This window comes from Acartia tonsa, chromosome 4 (assembly GCF_053477335.1).
Source record: "Acartia tonsa isolate MP-2025a chromosome 4, ASM5347733v1, whole genome shotgun sequence".
In the NCBI taxonomy this organism is placed as follows: Eukaryota; Metazoa; Arthropoda; class Copepoda; order Calanoida; family Acartiidae; genus Acartia; species Acartia tonsa.
The window spans coordinates 20,638,559-20,659,219 of NC_137263.1; the positions used below are offsets into that span (position 1 = coordinate 20,638,559).

Consider the following 20,661-nt stretch of genomic DNA (forward strand, 5'->3'; position numbering starts at 1 on the left):
ACTGTACATAAAAGGAAAATCATATTTGTTCAGCGGCTTGCGAGATGCCTACACAATGATAGACAGACATCATGTTACTGTTTAAGGACTATGGTATACTACCCAGGCGGGACTTTTTTACCCTTTACTTAAAATAACCTAAAGTAAGGTAAGCATAGAAATACGTAGTTATCCAACAATTCGTATGTGGTCAAGGTGCAACCGCCAATTAAATCATTCGTAATATTTTGATATTTTTAATTGGTGTATAGTTGATTGGGATTTATTATTATTAAGATCTTTTACCAGATTTTCATGTTCTTTGATAAAGTAAAACTCGCAGCAAGCTAGAAAAAAACGATTCCCCCCTTCAATCCCCATTACCTAATCCGCTCCTTCTCCTGGATAAACGAACTGACCAATAAACGATTTCCATGTTAGCAACCCAAATTGACAATAATTTCCCCCCTGTTATAATATCCACGTATATTCTATATCCATATTTTGGCAGTTAATTTCTGAAGTATACCTAACCTGAAGAAATGTAAGTAAGAAATATAAAAGTGTATCTATATTTGGTCTTATATTTGAAAATATTACTAAAATATTGCCACCATATTTATTTTTCCAATGTTTTCTTCAACAGACGTCGGTTCGTTCGAAGGTTACAGAATCAGATAGCTAAGATGGTTTATATAGACATGTTAGAGTCGTCAAATCGATTTAAAACTATTAAGACTTTTACTCTATAAATCGTTGCAACTCTAAAAGCACAATAAAAAAAATGAGTGTTTTATGTTGATATTAAATCTTAATATGATTATACTATTTGATTATAAAACAGTGATTACTACAACGAGAAGGAATAATATTTAGGTTCAGCATTTCTATAAAGATGAAATATGTATAATTGTTGTTAAATGTGGATCGTATGTCCTATTGCCCGATGAAGTAGAGTTGCTATTCTATAATCAAGGAATGTCCGTATTTCAGCATTTACAATTTAATTTATTTATGTTGATAACAAGGACGACAGCATCCACAAAAAATGAGCTATAAAATTAGAAAGAAGGAAAAACGAACAATAAATCCTGTGATTATTAGAACATGTTTTTCAGTTATGATAGCTATTTAACATAATATTTACATCGACATTATGAGTTATAATTTTCAATTCTAATTATAGACATTGCTATATTACATACTTTATTTGTAGGTATCTTGTGGGATAAGACCCCCAAATATGATAAATAAATTTAACCCCTTTCCTATCCAATGATGATTACACATTTTAAAGATTATAATAAGTGGTTGAAACGATTAGACACTCAAAATTCAATAAAAGTCCCTAAAGTTTTTAAGCAAATAAGAAAACGTTATTTTAAAACTTTGGGGACTTGTGTAATATACAGCCTAATGTCGGTTTGTAATACTTTGGGAGCCAGTTAAATTTACAGTATTATGTCCCCAAAGTTTGTCTTACTGGAAGCCAGTATAATTATAGTCTAATTTTCCCTCCATCCCTTATTATTTAGAGTCTGTTTTATTATTATTTTGATAAGTTATACAATATACATATTTTGATAGATTTGAGCGCTCGTTTTCCATTTTGACAATTTTCAAAATATTTAGCAATTTCGAGAATCCTTAGCAGCCTAGGGTAGTTAGCCTTTTATTTCTCTCCCTTTTTTCGCTATATATTGCAGTCCCCCTTTCTGATTATGTTACTCTTTTATTTCTTTAGCGCAGAGGCAAGAAGGGTATAAACGCGTGCACAGATATGAATGCAAGGGGGGTCGAAAAAGTGGAAGGTCGGCCCTATAAATTTCTTCTCTAAGGGGGTGAAGATACCCCAATTAAGCATGCCACTAGAGCAGAGCAGAGCCTAGGAGCTGACCCCCTTTTTTATACATTTTCCTTCCTTTTTACTTAAATTATCTGCCTTATATCCCCTTTAGTTTAAACTTGCCCCCTTACTTTCCCCTCTTCTGCCCCTCCGCTCCAATCAACCCACTTTCAAAAATGATTATACGCACGCTAAACTGGCTGTCCGCGCCAACAACTGTGTCCCGATGGCCGTTAGTCGACTCCGCGGCAAGGCGTGTCGGGTCACTTTTGGCGCAGGGGCACCACTAGGCATGGCCTGCCCGCTTTCCCTCCGAAATATAATTGCCACAACACCATACCTTTCCACTTTAGGCTGCTTTTAGTCCACAACCCCAAAGTAAATGTATCGCGGAAGCCATGGCAAGGCTGCTGCACCAACTCACATACACACAGCCACGCAGACTTTAGAACAGGGATGCCGTGGCTCACATAATGGCCACCTCTACTTTAGTCCAAATCTATATATTACGGATATTTTTTGCCCATATTTCAGTAAAAATAGGAAATGACTAAATTTTTACAGAGGATTTATAAAAAGAGTATTTCAATTTAATTTTTTTATTTACCTAGATAACATTATATTTCTTATTTTTATACTTTCAAAAAAGTAGTGTTTGTAACGATATTTTGGCATCAGTGTTTTAGAGTAAAGTTGTAAGAGTGTATCTACCCCCTTTCCTAATATATCTCCCCCACCTACCCTTTTTCCTAACCATCCTATGCCTACCCCAACTGAGGCCCCCATTCCAAAACACAAAAATTGTCAGTTACGCTGAATTCCTCTATGCATAGGGAACTATACATGTTTGTTATTTAATTATACATACTATTTGGTTACTTATAATTAGGTGACAGCTAAAAGTTACCCTATTTATAGTTAAAATATCCAAAGATCTTACTATTTTATTATCTAAAGTGAGACGAAAATTGTGTTATAAGCTTGGAAAAAGTGTCCAATTAATGTGAAAGTGATTTCAATGAAAAATTGTGTTGGTTGAAATTAACACACACATACATACATACATATATACAGCCTCCGTGTTCAGTTATAATAAAAATATCTACTATAATATTATTACATAACTTATATTTCAAGTGATAATATAATTATATTGAGGATATAAATTTTATATCCAAAGATATACAGCGATATAAATAGCTGATAAAAAGCAAAATTGTGAAAATTAAATAATTTTGTGAATCTGTTGTTGGAACGGCCCTAACCTGTGTGGTTTATCAAATTTTCAGCTGTCTTCAGTTTGGAGGATATAACGAGATTTTTTCGTTATTCATAGTCACCAAAGCTGACTTCTGATTAAATAAATAAAGTGATTTTTACATATGTACCAGTTACAAAAAGCTGATTAAAGCTATCAAAAATAAAAGCTATCTCGTGATAAATAAGTGAAAAAATTCAGTTGCTTGCTTGAGCGAGAGAAGAGAAATGGCGGCTACTAATTTATCCCAGCTGCTATTGTAAGCTGTTTCTACACAATTTCCAGCTGTCGCATAGTTAAGGTAATGCTGTCGTTATTATAGAGTAAAGGATTACAGATATTATGTTACGGATAGATAGACCACAGGGGAGGGAATGGTTACTAGAGGAAAATTTTTTCTATATTTAAAAAAAATTAAGATGTGTAGTCTTACATATATGTTCATTTTATTGTAATATAAACTTATTTTTTTTGTCTATGTTATGTTTAACGAATCATTTTTATGAATTTTGAAGCATATCTTTGAGATTTAGTTTCTAGTTAGAGAAGGATTTTATGTAAATAATACTTTTAAGAAGATTTTAAGGGTTTTAAAATTATGTATTTATTTTAAATTTATTATATATTTGTACTGTATTTTAATACTGTATTAGAAAACGGTTATTTCATTTACTGCTAGAGCAAAATATCTCGTTAATGGCATGTTTGGTGTTTTCGTGGAAGCTTCTTTAGTGTCGTAAGGTGGTTTTAGGCTATTTTCCTGTCTATAGCCATAAACTATATGCAAAGTTCTTTAAAACTTTGGCTAAAGAATTTTATTTCTCAAAAGACAACTTAAATAAATTGTATATAGGCATTTGGTTATATTGAACATGTTTAAGTATAATTTACTATGTTTCAAATAGTCTTTATTTTTGATTTTATGTATTTATAACTTGTATTTCGTTTTAAACGTTCTTAAAAGCGTAGAAAAAAACGTATTTTGTAGTCTATGAATATAAATACTTATTTTGAGGGCAAAAACGTTTAGCGGCAGTTTGCTCAGTAATACGCCGTTATTGAAAATCCCCGCCAAATTTGATAACCCCCCAGCGGCACTTTGTGCGCCAATTTCCCGATGAATTGTTTCCCTTTCTCTCGCAGTTTTTTTTTCTGTGTGTTGTAGTTGTAGTAGTTAGAGTGGGGATTTTAGAGTGGCGGCAACGAGTTCCCGGATTTATACAAAGTCGTTATTTTCAGTTTCTCGTCTTAGTGTACTTGTACATATAGACATATGTATTTTTTATATTTTCTCTTGTTCATTTTATTTTGCCGACTTCCTCTCAAGGTATTGTATATTATATAAACCGTTGGAATAGTATATGTATGCGTATAGATGTATAATATTTACAACTATCTGCCTCAATGGCAAAGACCCTTTTCGTCTGCTAGCACTTTTTTTTGCAATTTTATAGGGACTCGGCTGTGTTTATATTACCGACGCTATTAGATGATTTCAAAGACCCAATACAAAATATGGACAGGGTCTCTGCCTAAGAGGAGAGTTACTATAGCTCCTATCCCTTCTATTTTATTTCTATTTGACTTCACATATAATACAGTTTCTTATATATAGCTGACATGATATCGACCTTATTTCATATTGATATAACTATAGCTCTAACTCTAAGGTTTAACAGGGGTTGTAAACTGTATATTTAACAAATATACCAAGCGATGAAAACTTAAAATTCATTAGTAAAACTATTAGTTAGAATGATTTAGCATTTTTTCTTAAAATTTTGCTATCAAACCTTTTTTGCTTTGATTTTTTTGAATGGGATAGTTTAATATTAGCCTAAAACCATCATATTTCTTTTGAAACCTTTGGTATTAATTTTATACCATGTGTTATATACAAATGTGATAAAAATTGAAAAAAAATAAGCATTCATTTTCCATCGATATAATGCACATAGTGAAATATCAATTCCTTCCGAGTATAGGCTTTATTTTCAATGAGCGGCTGCGACCTTAGCATATAGGGGCTCTTTATTAGAATGGGCAAGGCAGAAAATAGCCTTAAACCATCCCAAGTGTATAAATGAAATAGCTTAAAACCATCCATGAACCTATGTAAAGCTTCCTTAAAATGGAGAACCGAATAAGTTCATTGGTTATTAAAATCTTATGTTAGAGACATAAAGACTTACTACCAAATAGGATAGGATATGTGGAAATGATAACACATCGTATTATTTAGCCGATATTTTCAATATTTCATTCAAAATCCTTCAGGCGATTTCAATAATTCTATCATCCCCCCTCCCCTCCCTCCATGATGCTTTTAAATTCAAATATACCCCCCCCCCCCCCTCATGGAATAGTTAATGTTATTTACAAACAATAGATATGATATTAAATAGATGTCTTGGTAAAGTAAGGGGCATACTTTATCCATTGGCTAAAAACTATTCTTTAGTATCTACAACAGATCTATAGTATAGATGTATATACAGACAACTACCTCCCTTCATTTTTCAAAGACCTCTTTCTTCTGCTTCTACACTATTATCTGCTACTTGGCTGTTTTAATATATGCGACACCATTGGTTGATTTTTAATGACCCAATAGAAAGTTTGCACAAGACGGTTGCGATGGGGAGTTACATTTATTTAACCCTTTCTCCCTCTAGTGTTTTACTCTAACGTATCTTTATATATTCTGTCCATAACACTTAATTACTCGTAAGTATTTTATATTGTAAGCGCCCCTAGCGTCTGGGGGCACTGTATTCGAGGATGATGGGATGGGCAGAAAAAAAAGCATAAAACCATCCCAAGACATTAATAAAAAAATTAGCCTAAAACAATCCCAGGATTCTCTAAACTGGAGAACTCAATCAGTTCAGTGTTATTTAAAATCCTAAGCTTCAGATAATAAAATACCTTACTACTTTTTTTAATGGGATATCTATTGTAAAGGCTGTCCATAACACTCTGCTTTAGTTCAAAGAGAAATGTTATGTTTGATTTCTATAAGTTGCCGAATTTCATATTCAAATTAAACTACTAAATTCTTTTGATTGTCTTATTAAGATTTTTCTAACCACTAAACCGACTAAATTCTCCATTTTGGGGAAGCTTCCCAGGATGAATTTAGTCTATTTGTCTTGAAAAGTCTTGGAATGGTTTTATGCTATTTTGGCTTTGGCAACTGTGTAATGTAACATTCCTATGTAAAATGTGTTCCGTGAATGTAATTATAAAGATCGGCTTCTCAGAACTAACTTTACTAATTGTTTCTTTCACCAATCATTATGTTATGAAAAATGAGAAAATTGTTCTCTCTTTCTCTCTCTCTCTCTCTCTCTCTCTCTCTTTGCAGTGTGCATTTTAGTTCTATGAATCGTTTATGTGCTGTATAGGCGCTTTTTGGATGGCGTTGTACGCTTTTTAACTTACATGTTTTTTCTGCATCTTAAGATTTTTGAAACAAGGGGGGGGGGGGAAGTTTTGACACATTTGCGTAAACAGGGAGTATAGGCTTTATCTTTGGACTGAGAGGATAGGTTATTAGGGATAAAATCATTCTTATATGATGAATTTTACCAAGTTTTAAGATTTTTTGGATAGGCCTCCAGGTTCCGGAGCTCCAGGCCTCCAGGTCCTCTCTGTACAGGTAAAAATTTAAAAAATAATTTTTTTTTGAAGAGTTAGAAGTCAACCTATGAAACAAAATATGCAAATTTTTGAATGTTATTCACATATTTGAAGAAAAAAACGCATATTTTGTTTCATAAGTTGACTTCTAACTCTTCAAAAAAAATTTTTTTTTTCATTTTTACCTGTACAGAGAGGACCTGGAGGCCTGGAGCTCCGGAACCTGGAGGCCTATCCAAAAGATTTTAAAACTTGGGAAAATTCATCATATAAGAATGATTTTATCCCTAATAACCTATACTCTCAGTCCAAAGATAAAGCCTATACTCCCTGTTTACGCAAATGTGTCAAAACTTCCCCCCCCCTTGGATAAATCAGAATTTTATAGTAATATATTATAGTGTTTTTCTTTAGAAGGGGGTGGGGGTTTACAAAGCCCTATTATTTGTTATGATTAACAAAATTATCCCTTTTTTTAGATTTTAGAATATTAATTAAAAATATAAGACACTACTGTAGTATTCAATCAAAGTACACATCGTTTTGAGCCAACGAATATAAGAGGTTGTCCCCTTCCATAATATTTTTCCTTAAAAGGTTGCTAACTGTAGTGGTGGTCGGCGATTTCTAATAAAATATTAATATTATTTGTCTGCTATACCTCACACATGGATATTATACAGGGAACAAGGTATAAGACAATGGATGATAATTTATTCATCCCCCTTCACTTATTGTGTTTTATTAATACTACATAATAGTGGGGGGGGGAGGGGGGGTTGTATTGTAGATTTTCAACCTCCTTCCCTGATGATAAAATTGAAATACAAATGGGGGTGGGGGGATTAATAATGTAATATCTGGGGAATAGTGATTAAGGACCTCTTCAAACATTACAAAGTGGTTGTGTGGGGGGGAGGTTGATTGTTGGTTGGGGGTTTATAATGGTGGGGGTGGGGGTTAAGATGAATAGGTTGAAGTAGGGTTAAGCTCTCTCTCTCTCACTGGGTGGGGCTACAGAGATTAACTCAGGATAGGGTTATTCTCAAATTTTGACTGGATAATTGAGTACCAACTATTTTAGATAGCGAAGCTACTCTATATATACATGTTAAGGGAATAAATTCGACGGTTTGTCACTTGTAGATTAGTTGTACTGAACAGCTACTAACACTCATAGCACAATGATTTTTCTATATTATTAATGTCTAAGAATTTTATCTAATGTTCTAAATGTTGCTGCGCTACTTACTGATTTAATTGTCCTTGTTTATGGGTGTTTACCATTTTAAAATTAATGAAAGTTATAAACAAAATGATTATCTACACCTAAGTGTAATTTATTTTAGAATATTAATATAAATAGTTGAAAAAATAAGAATTGATATTAGTCAAAGAATGATAATTATCATAAATTGTGAGTGTATGTGTGTAAGTAGGCTTCATGGATGCCAGCCAATTTTATATGTGTAATTGTGTGGGCATTTTTGTGTGTATGTGTGTAATTGTTTGTGTGTGTGTGTGTGAGTGTATATATTGTGCAACCTTAGCTACATCAATTCTACTCATTCAAACTGACACACACACACACACACACACATGCTCTTACATATCTCCAATATATTCCATCTAGCCAAATCCTGAGGGCACACACACACACACACACACACACACACACATACATACATACTACAATGAGCAGATTTGGTAAGAGAAATAGAGAGAAAGAAGGCCTTAACAAAATAACAAAAACAAATTTTTTTATTTTTCCCCAATTTTTTTTTGTAGAAAAATTAACTTTTAGAAAAGCAAAGAATAAAGCTTAATGTTATTTGATATATATTTTAAAATAGTCATTGGTATTATGATAGGGCCCTTTATATAAAGTATATATATAACATATGTACATCTATATATTTTATATATATATAGAGAGAGAGATGGTATATAGCATAATAGCATTGTTCCTTAGCTGCCAACTAATTTCAACACATAAGAAGGGTTCCAGAAATATTACATCCATTAGAATCACAATACAATTATAGCCTAAAACCTGCTGTGATCTTATTGAAAATTGTGATTTTTAGAAACAATCTTTAGTCATTACCCCAAGCAATGCATACCTCACATACATACACACACACACACACAAACTCTCACACACATATTTAGAGCTGCACCCGAAAAAAAACTAGATTAGTTGGTATCCAAAACGATTATTTGAAAACAAATCACATATGATTTCTAGGCCCGCCTATGACAAAATTTATTGTGCTTTTATGAAAATGGAATTTATCTTTAAAGGTCTCGTTAAATGCTAAGCCTAAAATGCATGATATTAATTTTGTGGTTTAGGATCAAAATATTGTGCTTGCTAAAAAATATCCCCAAAAAGGACTTTAAAAGTTAAGTTTTCTAACAATTCTATAAGTTTTATGAAGTAGAAAAATTGTCTAATTTTATTTTTTTTATTTGGGAAAATGTTGTTTTTAAGGGTGAGAAAATGATAAAAAATTACCCTTCCCTAAATAATGTATACTTTATTTTTGTATAGCAATTTTTTTTTATACTGCTTAAATTAAAAAAAGTATATTAATCAGGAAGGAAGGGAGTTTTATACACATGATATCTCATTCGGTGGTCTAAAGACTTTAATTAAACCTATATTTTGTTGTACAATCTTTAAAACATTTTAACCAATAATGTACATACAGGCTAACTTTGTTTATTATAATTGAGGATAAGTATAAATTTATTTTTCATTGTCTTATCCTTAAGTTTCCTGGTATTAATAGTGTGAATTTTCCCCCTAAAAAGTTCAAAAAATCTTTTGTTATTTGCTGTGTATTTTTTGTGTTAAAAAATATTGGATTAGAGCATATTTAATTGAAGCGAAGCCTTTTTTTTAAATAGACCCATGCACAACGAGGTTGTAGTAAAATAGCCTAAAACTACCTTAGAACACATAAAAATCTTTCCTAAAAAGCACAATCTTAGCGAACCAGCCATCAATAGATATTATGCTTCAAATAATTCATCCTTTATGAATTTTTAAAAAGTCATAGAATTGCTTATGTGATGATTCATACAACTACCAAGAGAAGGTAGAACGTCACAAATTACGACAGACAGACAGACAAACACATAGAGTAGCTGCGCTGTTGTAAATTCGGTAAAACAAGCATAAAAATATTTGAAGCCAGGTGGCTTTCTCTATTAATATTATGGATGCAGCTGGAGAAAATTTTTATATTTCTACACGTTCAACTACCTGTCAAAAACAAGCTTTGATAGACCAGGGAGACAGGGAGGGTGGAAACATTGGGCTGTTTATTAATCTAGTCCCAAAGTTTTGTAATGTTTTCTTATTCGTTGAATTAATAACGTTGGGTACTTTTAAATTTTGATTGGTTGGTTCAACCACTAATTGTAGTCTACAGAAGGGGTAATCTTGTTTATCATCATTGGGGATGTACATCATTTTATTAGCCATTGTCGTATCCCTTTAAATCTTATAAATAAGTAGCTTTAGAAATTAAATGTCGGCGGAGAAAGGTCAATTAAAAATACTTTTTTGAAATTGTCAACGCTATGTTTCAAAGTTTAATAAGGGGTTCTTTTTTCCTTACATAGATGACAAAAAATATGATTTAAAGCCCCAAAAAAATGAATTAAGCGGGACTCTAAATATGGCTTCAATGGAATATCGTGACGATTTTTCAAAAACATAATTTCTAAGGCACGACTAAAAACTTTAAAAAAAAAAGAGTTCGACCTTGGAAGGACTTTTTAGAGAGTGAAAGAGTGTGAAAAAAGAAATAAATAGAAGAGAAAAAGTAAAAGAGTAAAACGGGTATTATATGGTAATAGGGGGGGGGGGGGCATTATACAGAAAAATAAAAACTTTACAGCATAATATCCAATAAATATATTTATATAATACTCTTTCTAAGTAAAGAGGACCGATCCAAGAGTTTTTAAACAACTCGCTCTACTCTCAAAATCAAGCTGTGTGTGTGTGTGCTTGGGCCAGGCCAGGCAGAGCAAAAGTGAAGGGAAGAAGTTTTAGAATTGGGTCCGGTCCAACATTATACACTTGGAATTTGTTTCAAAACTTCGCATACAGAATCACACACACACACACATAAAGTTTGAGCAAATTGTGTTTTAGATGTATGTATATATCAGGGAGGACGAGAACATTGGGCTGTTTATTACACTGTAGTCCCCAAAGTTTTATAATAACATTTCTTTATTCATTGGCTTTACAAATTTTAGGATTTTTATTGAATTTTGATTGATGAGTGTCCAAACGTATCAATCACTAATTTTAATCTACAGAAGGGATAATTTTGTGTATCATCATTAGGGATGTAGATCAATATATCGGCCATTGTCTTATCCCTATAGATCCCTATGTGTGAATTTGTATATATTGTACATATAAATGCTTAACCTTGTGGTAAATACAGATTTAGATACATTTTATGAAAGCAAATTCGTTAAAAAACTAAAAAATATATCTAAAATACTCCTGTAATAATTTTGATAAAGAATAAATCTTTTATTATAGGAGCTGTAGTTTTATAGGGAAATCATACAAAGGGGTAATTTTGTTATTATCATTGGGGATATTCATCTATTTATTGCCCGTTGCTTTGGTCCTTCAGATCCCTTCATCATTCTAGATATTTATTTTGTTATAAATTATTTATTTGTAAACCTATACCTGTCTTAAAGCGAAGTTAAACCTTGCTATGCGTATTTCAAATGTTTTTTTTAGGTCGAAAATTTAACATTTTTAAAATATTTAATCAAATATCACAAAGTAGGTTGCAAAAATAATTTTATACAATATATTATTACTTGGATGTTGCACCAGATTTTCATGTACTCTGATAAAGTGATGCTCGCAGCTGGCTAAACTAGTGATACCCACAATCCACCCCATTTACCCTATACCCTACCCTCCTACTGGATGAACGAACTGACACATAATGAGATCCATTCTAGCAAGCTAAATTGACAATAACTTTTTCCCTGTCAATATATCCACGTAAAACCTATATTCATTATAACATTATTACATTTCGTCTTAATTATGATCATTAACGTTGTTATAAATTCTAATATATTTGATATGTATGTATGTAAAAAGTATAAAAATGTATCATTTTAAGTTCATAATATATAATTCTAACGTCTTTTTTACAGCCTAGCTTAAAAGGACACTTATTATTTAAAAATGTAATAGCCAAATAAATATTTAACAATAAGGGGGGGGGGGTGGGAAGTTTGTACAGTTATAGGAAATGAAAATTTAGTATCAAATTTTGCCCTGGCCGTTTGGGCTTAATAACCAACCCAAATTTGTATTACTTAAGAATATTTTTATATATTATTCTAGCAAAAGAACATTACTTTTGAGTTTTTCTAAAAAAAAGTTAAAAAACAAACAGTTGTAGAGTCCTTTTAAGTGAGAATTAAGGTGTCAAATGTCTAGAAATTTAACACCTAAAAAATGCAAATCCTGCACTTTTTTAATACTTCAAGAAAAGTTCAAGGGAGGGAGGGGATATTGGACTGTAAATTATAATGGTACTCAAAGTTTTATTATTACGCTCTCTCCTTTGGGTACTTTTATTAGTCTTAATTGGTATTCAAACTTGTTCAAGGGTAATTTTGTTTATTATCACTGAGGATGTACTTTGATTTATCCTCCAGTGTCTTATCCCTCTAGATCCCTGACTATATAACAATAAAATTTATATTATTAACGTAATAAAGATGTTAAATATTTTATATCTTACAAGAATTTTAGTTTATGGATTTTATTAACAAGTTGCTTCGTCCCTAACATTTACGATATTTTCGTTCAAAGAAAGGGGGAAAAATAATAGCATAAAACCATCTTAAAAGTTGGTTTAAAAAATTTTATCAGACTGATAAAAAAAACCTTACTACCTTATATAAAAGTCAATTTTTTTTATTGCAGGATGCAAAGCGGAGCGGACCGGATGGGCGGGGGCGTAGAGAGGATGGAGGAGGACCCCCCCGGGTCTCCAGGCCCCCCAACTCTGGAGGATCAACATGGCATGGAGGTCATACATCCTGTTACCAAGTCTGCTAAAACTATACAGAATGAAATTAGACAGAGGTATAAATTAGCAATCGATTTATTGATACTTGCACTAGATTTCATGAACTCTGATAAAGTGAAGCTTGTAGCTCATTTATAAAACCCCATCCACCCCCTTTTTACCCATCCCCTCCCCTTTTACTTGATTGACGAACTGACCAATGAATTAGGTCTATATTAGTAAGATAAATTGGAAGCTTATTCCCATGCCAATATCCTATATCCATTATTTCAGCTATTTTAACAGTGGGGCTATTCTATAATTTGTCACTAAATATTGTAAAATACAGACTTACACAAAAATATAGTCAAGGCTGTCTTAAAGTAGAAATATATAATAAAATAATTCAATTTAAAACAGCAAAAAAATACTTTTTATTTCCCTTAACCTTCCAATCTACTTTTCCAAATTGAATATTGTTTGTTAAAAGTTTAAAAAGTTTTAGAATTTTTCTCCAACTTTGTATTTATATTTAAGTTTAATTTGAAACAGTCTCTTTCTATTATTCTCTACACAGATCACTTCCCTTTTATTTCCCACTCCCCCAAAATTCACTATATTTCTCTGTATTTAGAAGCGAAGATACTCTAGGACTTGCTAAGTACGTCTGTTTATTCATAAGGATGAGATTTAATTTTGCACGGTTGCTGAATAATGAGAATCTCTTCTAAAACTTACCCTGTCTGTCTGTCCTATCCAAAAGCATCTCTACTACTCTATAAATTACTTTGTAAGTCATGCTACTTTTGGATGTAGACATGCTTGTTCAAAGTTTTTATTTTCTTTTGAAATTCAGTTTTATGTAGATTTGTATCTGAGGCTGTTTAGGAAAAGTCAACATTTTACCCTTTTATAATAATCCTTATAGCATATGTTTTTTTTTATAAAGAATTTTATTTACAATTTTTTCAGCTATTTTACAATTTCTGTCTGTCTGTAAAACATTTTATTTGTCTTTCTTTTTTTCTTTCTGCAAATATGTCTGTCTGTCAGTTTGTCTGTCTTTCTTTTTGTAAATTTGTCTTTCTGTCAGTTTGTCTGTCAATCATTTCATCTGTCTTTCTGTCAATCTGTCTGTAAATCTTTTTATCTGTCTTTCTGTCTGTAATGCTAAGAAAGAAATTAATAGTTATTTATTAGCTTCGAAACCGATTAATATTCGCTGCATTAGAACTGGTTCTCAGCCATGCTGAAAATTCATGTATAGAAATATGGTTTTTATTGACATCAAACTTATAATTCTTAATATTAAGGTTGACCAAGCTGCGAGAGAAGTACATGGCCGACGTGAGTGTGCTGGCCCCTCACACAAAGTGTATCGTGTGCAGGGGGGGTCTTAGGGACCCTGTAGTCTCCTTACAATGCTTCCATACATGTAAGTAATCATTTTCATGCGTCTGACAAAGTAGTAATAATTGTAATAGTCGCTAAAGATGCTGTAAGATCCCGTAAACGGTGTTCCCGATCTGTCCCGAGATGTCAAAGGAACCAGAAAGAGAGGTCTTTATATTACTCTAGTCCCCAAAGTTTTATAGTAACGTATTCTTTTCGTTGGCTTAACAACTTTGGGGACTTTTACTAAATTTTGATAGGTTGATTCACTAAGTTGGCTGTCCAAACGTTTCAACCACTAATCGTAATCTTCAGAAAGGGTATTTTTTGTATATCATCATTAGGGATGTAAATCAATTTATCGGCCATTGTCTAATCCCTTTAGATCCCTGCAAAGAAACGGACTCTGGCAAATTTTTAAAATTATCTTAAGAGGTTTATCTTGAGGGGGGGGGGTGTATTATTGAGTTATTTGCCCGGGAAAAACTCAAAGAATAAATATAAGATAACAAAAATTCGTCATAATCTCAATTGAAAAAATTTGAATTATTTCACATACAAGAGGATAACACATGGGTTTCAAATTCTTCGGAATTTAATCAAAATATGTTATCTTAGACTAAACAAATCCAGGGATCTAAAGGGATAAGACAATGGCCAATAAATTGATGCCCATTCCCATTGATGATACACAAAATTACACCTTCTGTAGATTACAATTATTGGGTGAAGCGTTTAGACACTCAAAATTTGATATAAACCCCCAAAATTGTTAAGCCAACAAATAAGAAAACGTTAATATAAAACTTTGGGGACTAGGTCTCTCCCTCCTTGAAACACATCCCTCTCCCCTCCTAGGATTCTACCCCCACTCTCCCCCTGCAAATGTCTGATAAAGAAACATAAACTAATAATAATATGCTATAACTGATGATAAAAATATAGCTAAATAAAAAAATGGGGGTATATATTTTTCATTAATACATATGTTGAAATTTATAAATATCTATTCAGATATAAAAGTAACTGGATGTCTGTCTGTCTATACCGAAGGATATCGCTAACCGCTGAACCAATATGGTTCTCTTTTACAGTGAATTGTGTCATAGGTCCTATTTTTAGGGAGTGCAACTCCACCCTACCAAGTAAAAACTCCCCCGGACACCCCCCCCCCCCCCTCCAACAAGTGCCAACAGAGGCAACTAGGGCCGTAGCCGCTATTCTATAATATATTTTTAAAATTGTATGTAGCCCTGAAAATTTATGATGTGGTAATAAACTAGTTTGTATTAATTTCAGATTGTAATTTATGCTGGACCAAGCACTCCCAGAGGACCAGTAAGTGTCCAGTATGTAACAGTACAGTTGAGGCTACTAAACCACTTCTCAGTCTCAGGTAACCTTTTTTATTTTAAATTTTTTCTAACACCAATCATCAGTTATTAAAGTGACAGGATGTCTGTCTATTTGGGGAAGCTTAACAATAGTCTAGGGAAGGTTTCAAGCTATATAAAGCCCTGGAGATTCGGCCCTGGAAAAAATATAAAAAACTTATTTCTGAAATACTTTAATTCTTAACATGTGTATTTTATTGGGTATCAACGAGGTAGGGGGTTTTCGTCATGTCAAAATTTCAAAATTACTTAGTAGGGGAGGGAGGTGATAAAATATATGTAATTATTTTGTTTTGGTGTTGATTTTTAGAAGATTTTTATCGACTATATTGCCTTTAATAGGTGCTTTTGGCTGACATATTATTGAACTTACAAATGTCATCAATATGAAAAATAACATTGATCTGAAAATGACGAAATTTGCAGATTTGTATAGCCTCTTCTTTTAATGGATGTTTTGATCCTTGTTTAATTTAATTTATATTCATGAATCATTGGTTCGTAACCATTCCCGCCTCACTTCAGGCTCGTTTGGGTTCAAATAGTATTGTTTAAGGAGACTTTTTAAGATTTTTTTTTGTACAAATATAGTATTGTCTATAAGGAAATCGAAAAATATCTTTTCCAGTATGGCTACGAAACTGATTAATATCTGCTGAATTAGAACCAGTTTTCAGCCATACTGAAAAATCATGTATAGCATCAAATTACTGACAATACAGATATAAACATAAAAATCTTAAAATTTCATCCCCTTGGTTCTAACAAAACTGGTTTTTAAATTTTTCATTTAACCTTACCTTACTTACGAAGTAGCTGCATTAGGTATAAGAAGTACCATAAAGATTTTCAAAATTTCTAAAACTGCTCCTTCGAATATTGTCAGAAATAAGTGTTATGTAGAACTTTTTGTTAAAAATTACAAGTTTTTATTTTGCCCGACAGACACCCCCCCCCCCCACTCCTTTCCCTTGCTCTAATTATGTGCGCCAATTAAATTTATTATTAATTATACTTCATTAATTTTCATCGACTAGAGACTTGACTGCTTTTAACGACACACTATTTTTTAAAAGGGATTTTGTACAGTTTGTGTTTAGGACATCAAAACGATTTATTAGTAAAGGTTTTACTTCTACAGTTTAAAAAACATACAAAACCTTTTTACTACCTTGTCTTTAATTACAATTTTTTTAAAAGTTGATTAATAGTACATTGAACAAATTGAACACAAATTTACATAATATTATGTTGATCTTAAAGCAACATGAAATGGACTAAACATGGCTATCTTTTAAAATGGCTAGCAATAATTTAAGAAGTGCAGCTTCTATTAAATTAGTTGTGCAACTACGTTCGTCTGTATCATTTACTAAATATATGCATTTAATTTTAGTGTATATCAAACTATTTTTAATTTCAAATGTGTTAGCTTGTTATTGCTGCGCTTTTTAGAACACATTTGTTCCATTATATTCATGATTATGTATCTACTTTTTTCTTTCTCACTCTTTGTTGCATATAGCCATGAATCGAATGAAAATCATGACCAAAAAACAAAGCTAATGCATCATAATCAGGGCTTGGCAGCCGTGTATTTTAAGTCCGGCTCGGCCGCAGGCTTCTTTAAAAAAGTAATCTTTTATTAATATAAAAAGGTGAATGTTATTGAATTTTCAGCTTACAGCTGCTTTGATCTGACTTTTTACGTGCTGTTATGTTCAGCTGTGCTGCGGATTGTTGAGTTATCAGCGGCTGCCGAGCCCTGGATACAATGAACTAAAACTTAAAAAACATTATATTTTAGCTTTCTTTTGTTAGTAAGATTGTAAACAATAAGGGTCTATTCTTTTCTTTCTTAATTAGCACTAATTAGCGGTACAACAAGTTTATAAAGTATATACATGAATATATTTATAAATTTTTTACTTTTTTAAATTTTAGCGTGTTCGCTTCCTTTACTCTGACTGTATGTATGTGTACACATGTTTGTTTGTAACGCTATTGGACAGTTTTGGTATCTTTTTAATGGCTAAAAAATGGTATGATTGTTATTTGTGATATTATTTGTAGAAAATAGTCAATGATACGATGCGGTACATGATTTTTCAGTATTAATGAGAACCTGTTCTTATTCAGCGGATATTAATCAGCTTTGAAGCCATACTAGAAAAAATGTTAAATATCAAAATCTAAATTAAGCTTTCCGCACCTTTCTACTAATTAGTGAAAATATCTATGTAGGGATGGAGGGACATTGGGCTGTTTATTACACTAGTCCCCAAAGTTTTATAATAATATTTTTTATTCGGTTGCTTAACAACTTTGGGGCCTTTAATTGAATTTTGATTAGTTGGATTATCAAGTTAAGTGTCAAACTGTTTCAACCACTAACTGTTATCTACAGATAGGGTAATTTTGTGTATCATTATTGGGGATGTACATCAATATATCGGACATTGTCTTATCCCTTAATATCCTTGGTATCTGTGGCTTGTTAATTACCCTATCTGTTCTAATCTATTTTAGCCATTAAACAAGTCTACATTCCATACGAATTTATTTATTACAGGGTTTAATATAGCCTCGGGGGGCTTTGCCCCAAGAGGTTTGATCAACCTAATTTTTCGTATTTTAGATTTAAAAGAAAAATTGAAGAAAAAAAATTTTGTTTGGGGGGTGGGGTTTTTTTTTTGGGGGGGGGAGGGGGGTGGGGTTGTCCCACCCCCTAAAAAAATAGTTATAAACCTTCCCTACCGTGCGAAGGAGAACCCGATCGGTTGAGCGGTATGCGAGATCCTTCGGTACAAACAAACAAACAAAAACATCGTCTACTTTGTATTAAAGATTAAATATTTTAGCATTTTTTCATAAAAATTTACTATATTTTGAGAAAAGTATTATAATTTCTAAAAGTTAATATCTTCCCCTTAACATTTATTTTAATCCATATAATATATATAAATATATAAAGACACCTAATTATGCCTAATTAGCTTTGATTTAGATATTTTCAAGCCTTTATTATTATCATTCCCGCGTTGAAAACATAATTGTTTGTAGCGAAGCTACTCTATATGTCATGTATGATGATCTTTGGTCGGATTGACGTAATTCTCTTGTTTTGCAGTCGTTTCGTAATTAGTAGTTTCCCCTTCTACTCTTTTCTTTCCTTTTTAATTGACTAAAGGGTTGAAATTGTGTCTTATTAAAACTTGATTTTAACTTGATTTATTAGAAATAAAGGAAATCAAATCTGTAAAAACTCTAAATGCTTTTATTGGACGTATTCGTTCTTGTTTTCATATAAAAGTTGTTTTCCCTAATAATTCTTATCCGTTTATCATTTGTTATCTAACTTAGTGACACAACTAACTTTATATTAGAAAAGGAAGTAATTTTGGAATTTTATGAAAAAAAAATGCTTCTTCTGACATGAAATTGTTATTCAGTCAACAATCTCCCTGTTAGGCCTTGCAGTATTATGTTGACTTGCAATTGAAAATGATTTCAATTATTTGGTATTTTTTAAAAGTTTTATCTTATATACCTATGTAAAAAATTAATGATAACTGGCAGTCTATATGTAATAAAAGTTGTCTCAACTATAGGTATCAAATATATTTAAATCTTCGTTTTCGGTGTAATTTTTGAAAATATAAAGCACCAGTAACTCATGATAAAAGTTAAGAGTCGTGCTGCCCTAACAAACATTTAGTTCTACCACAAATATTTCACATTCGAGTCACGTATACGTGTGTGTGTGTGTGTGTGTGGGTGTGTGTGTAAGATGCACGCGCAGTAGGGTGGCCTGCCTGTGCGCGGTTAGCGCTTAGCGTGGAGCCAGGGCGCTTGCTTTTCAATATACCCAGCCATATTTTTAATGATAATCATTTCAGGCAATGTAGGTTTTTTTTATTTTTATTCTTGTATCTAGCCTTTATATTATAAGTCAATGTAAATCCGAAAATGTTTGAAAAATCCTAAAATGCTTGTTTATAAAACTGCATGTATGACATATTTTAAAAGACTCTCTCTCTCTCTCATCAAGTAATAATTTTCAAGCTAGCTACAAGTATAAACACACACACACATACACATACATACACAGAACTACACAGACTCCAGAGGGCTATAATTGTCATTATTATAAAGAATACATAAAGCTATGATATATTGTATCTTTTCACAACTGTTTTTCAACAGCAAAAAATAATCTTTTATTCTTAATGAAAGTTGTTTAGAACATTGAAAATTGAAATTAATTTCTTTTTTAGTAACAAAGCAATAGGAAGATTGACGCTGACAGTAAAATACAGGGTCCAATTGTGTACAGTATATTCTGTATATTTTGGTTTTCCTCCAGTTTTACAAATAATTTTAAAAGGGTTATTTACCTAAATTTCAGGGATCTAAGGTGATAAGACAATGGCCTATAAGTATCTTTTTCGATAACAGCGACTGTTTAATTTGTTATTTGAACTTAACTTGTCACTGGATTTTCTATAAAATTTCTGTATTACACTTTATTGTTCTTTTTCCCAAAACTAAGAAAGTTCATTCTCCTTTATAATGATTATACACTAAAGCAAATAACCCTATTCTAATGACAACTTTGTCTATAGCAAGGTTTATAATACTGTTTATTACCATATTATTATACCCTGAGTGAATTTTAATTAAACATTATTCACACAACATGGAACCAAAGTAGTCATGAAACTAGACGTCCTTGTATTTTAACTAAAAGAATTAGAAAAATAGCAAAACAAATAAGAAAAATGTTTTGCTTTGTAGCTTTTCTGCCAGTGGAAATGAGAATTTTATTTATTACCTATATGCAAATATTGTGCAAAAACATACAGTTGTGGTAGTGAATAAGGAAAATTTTTAGTTAGCTATTTTTTTATTTCTACATATTATAAAAACGTCATCATGAAACATTATTTAAAGCAATATTCTTTACTATATAGCTCCCTTTTGGCTCTTTCACACACACACACATACACACACACACACACACACACACACACACACACACACACACACACACACACATATATATAAATA

At 32.0% G+C, this 20,661-nt stretch overlaps 1 protein-coding gene across 1 annotated transcript in view; it reads left to right on the forward strand.

The window, feature by feature from the left end:
• The first annotated feature begins 2,631 nt into the window (after positions 1-2,631).
• Positions 2,632-20,661, forward strand: part of LOC145316377 (uncharacterized) — a 37,564-nt gene continuing 19,534 nt past the window's right edge. Inside the window, exons 1-4 of the mRNA XM_080156828.1 lie at positions 2,632-3,384; positions 12,721-12,882; positions 14,119-14,240; positions 15,497-15,593. Of these exons, the coding sequence (XP_080012954.1) occupies positions 12,722-12,882; positions 14,119-14,240; positions 15,497-15,593 (380 nt within the window). The 5' untranslated portion in view covers positions 2,632-3,384; position 12,721. The remainder of the gene's footprint in view (positions 3,385-12,720; positions 12,883-14,118; positions 14,241-15,496; positions 15,594-20,661) is intronic.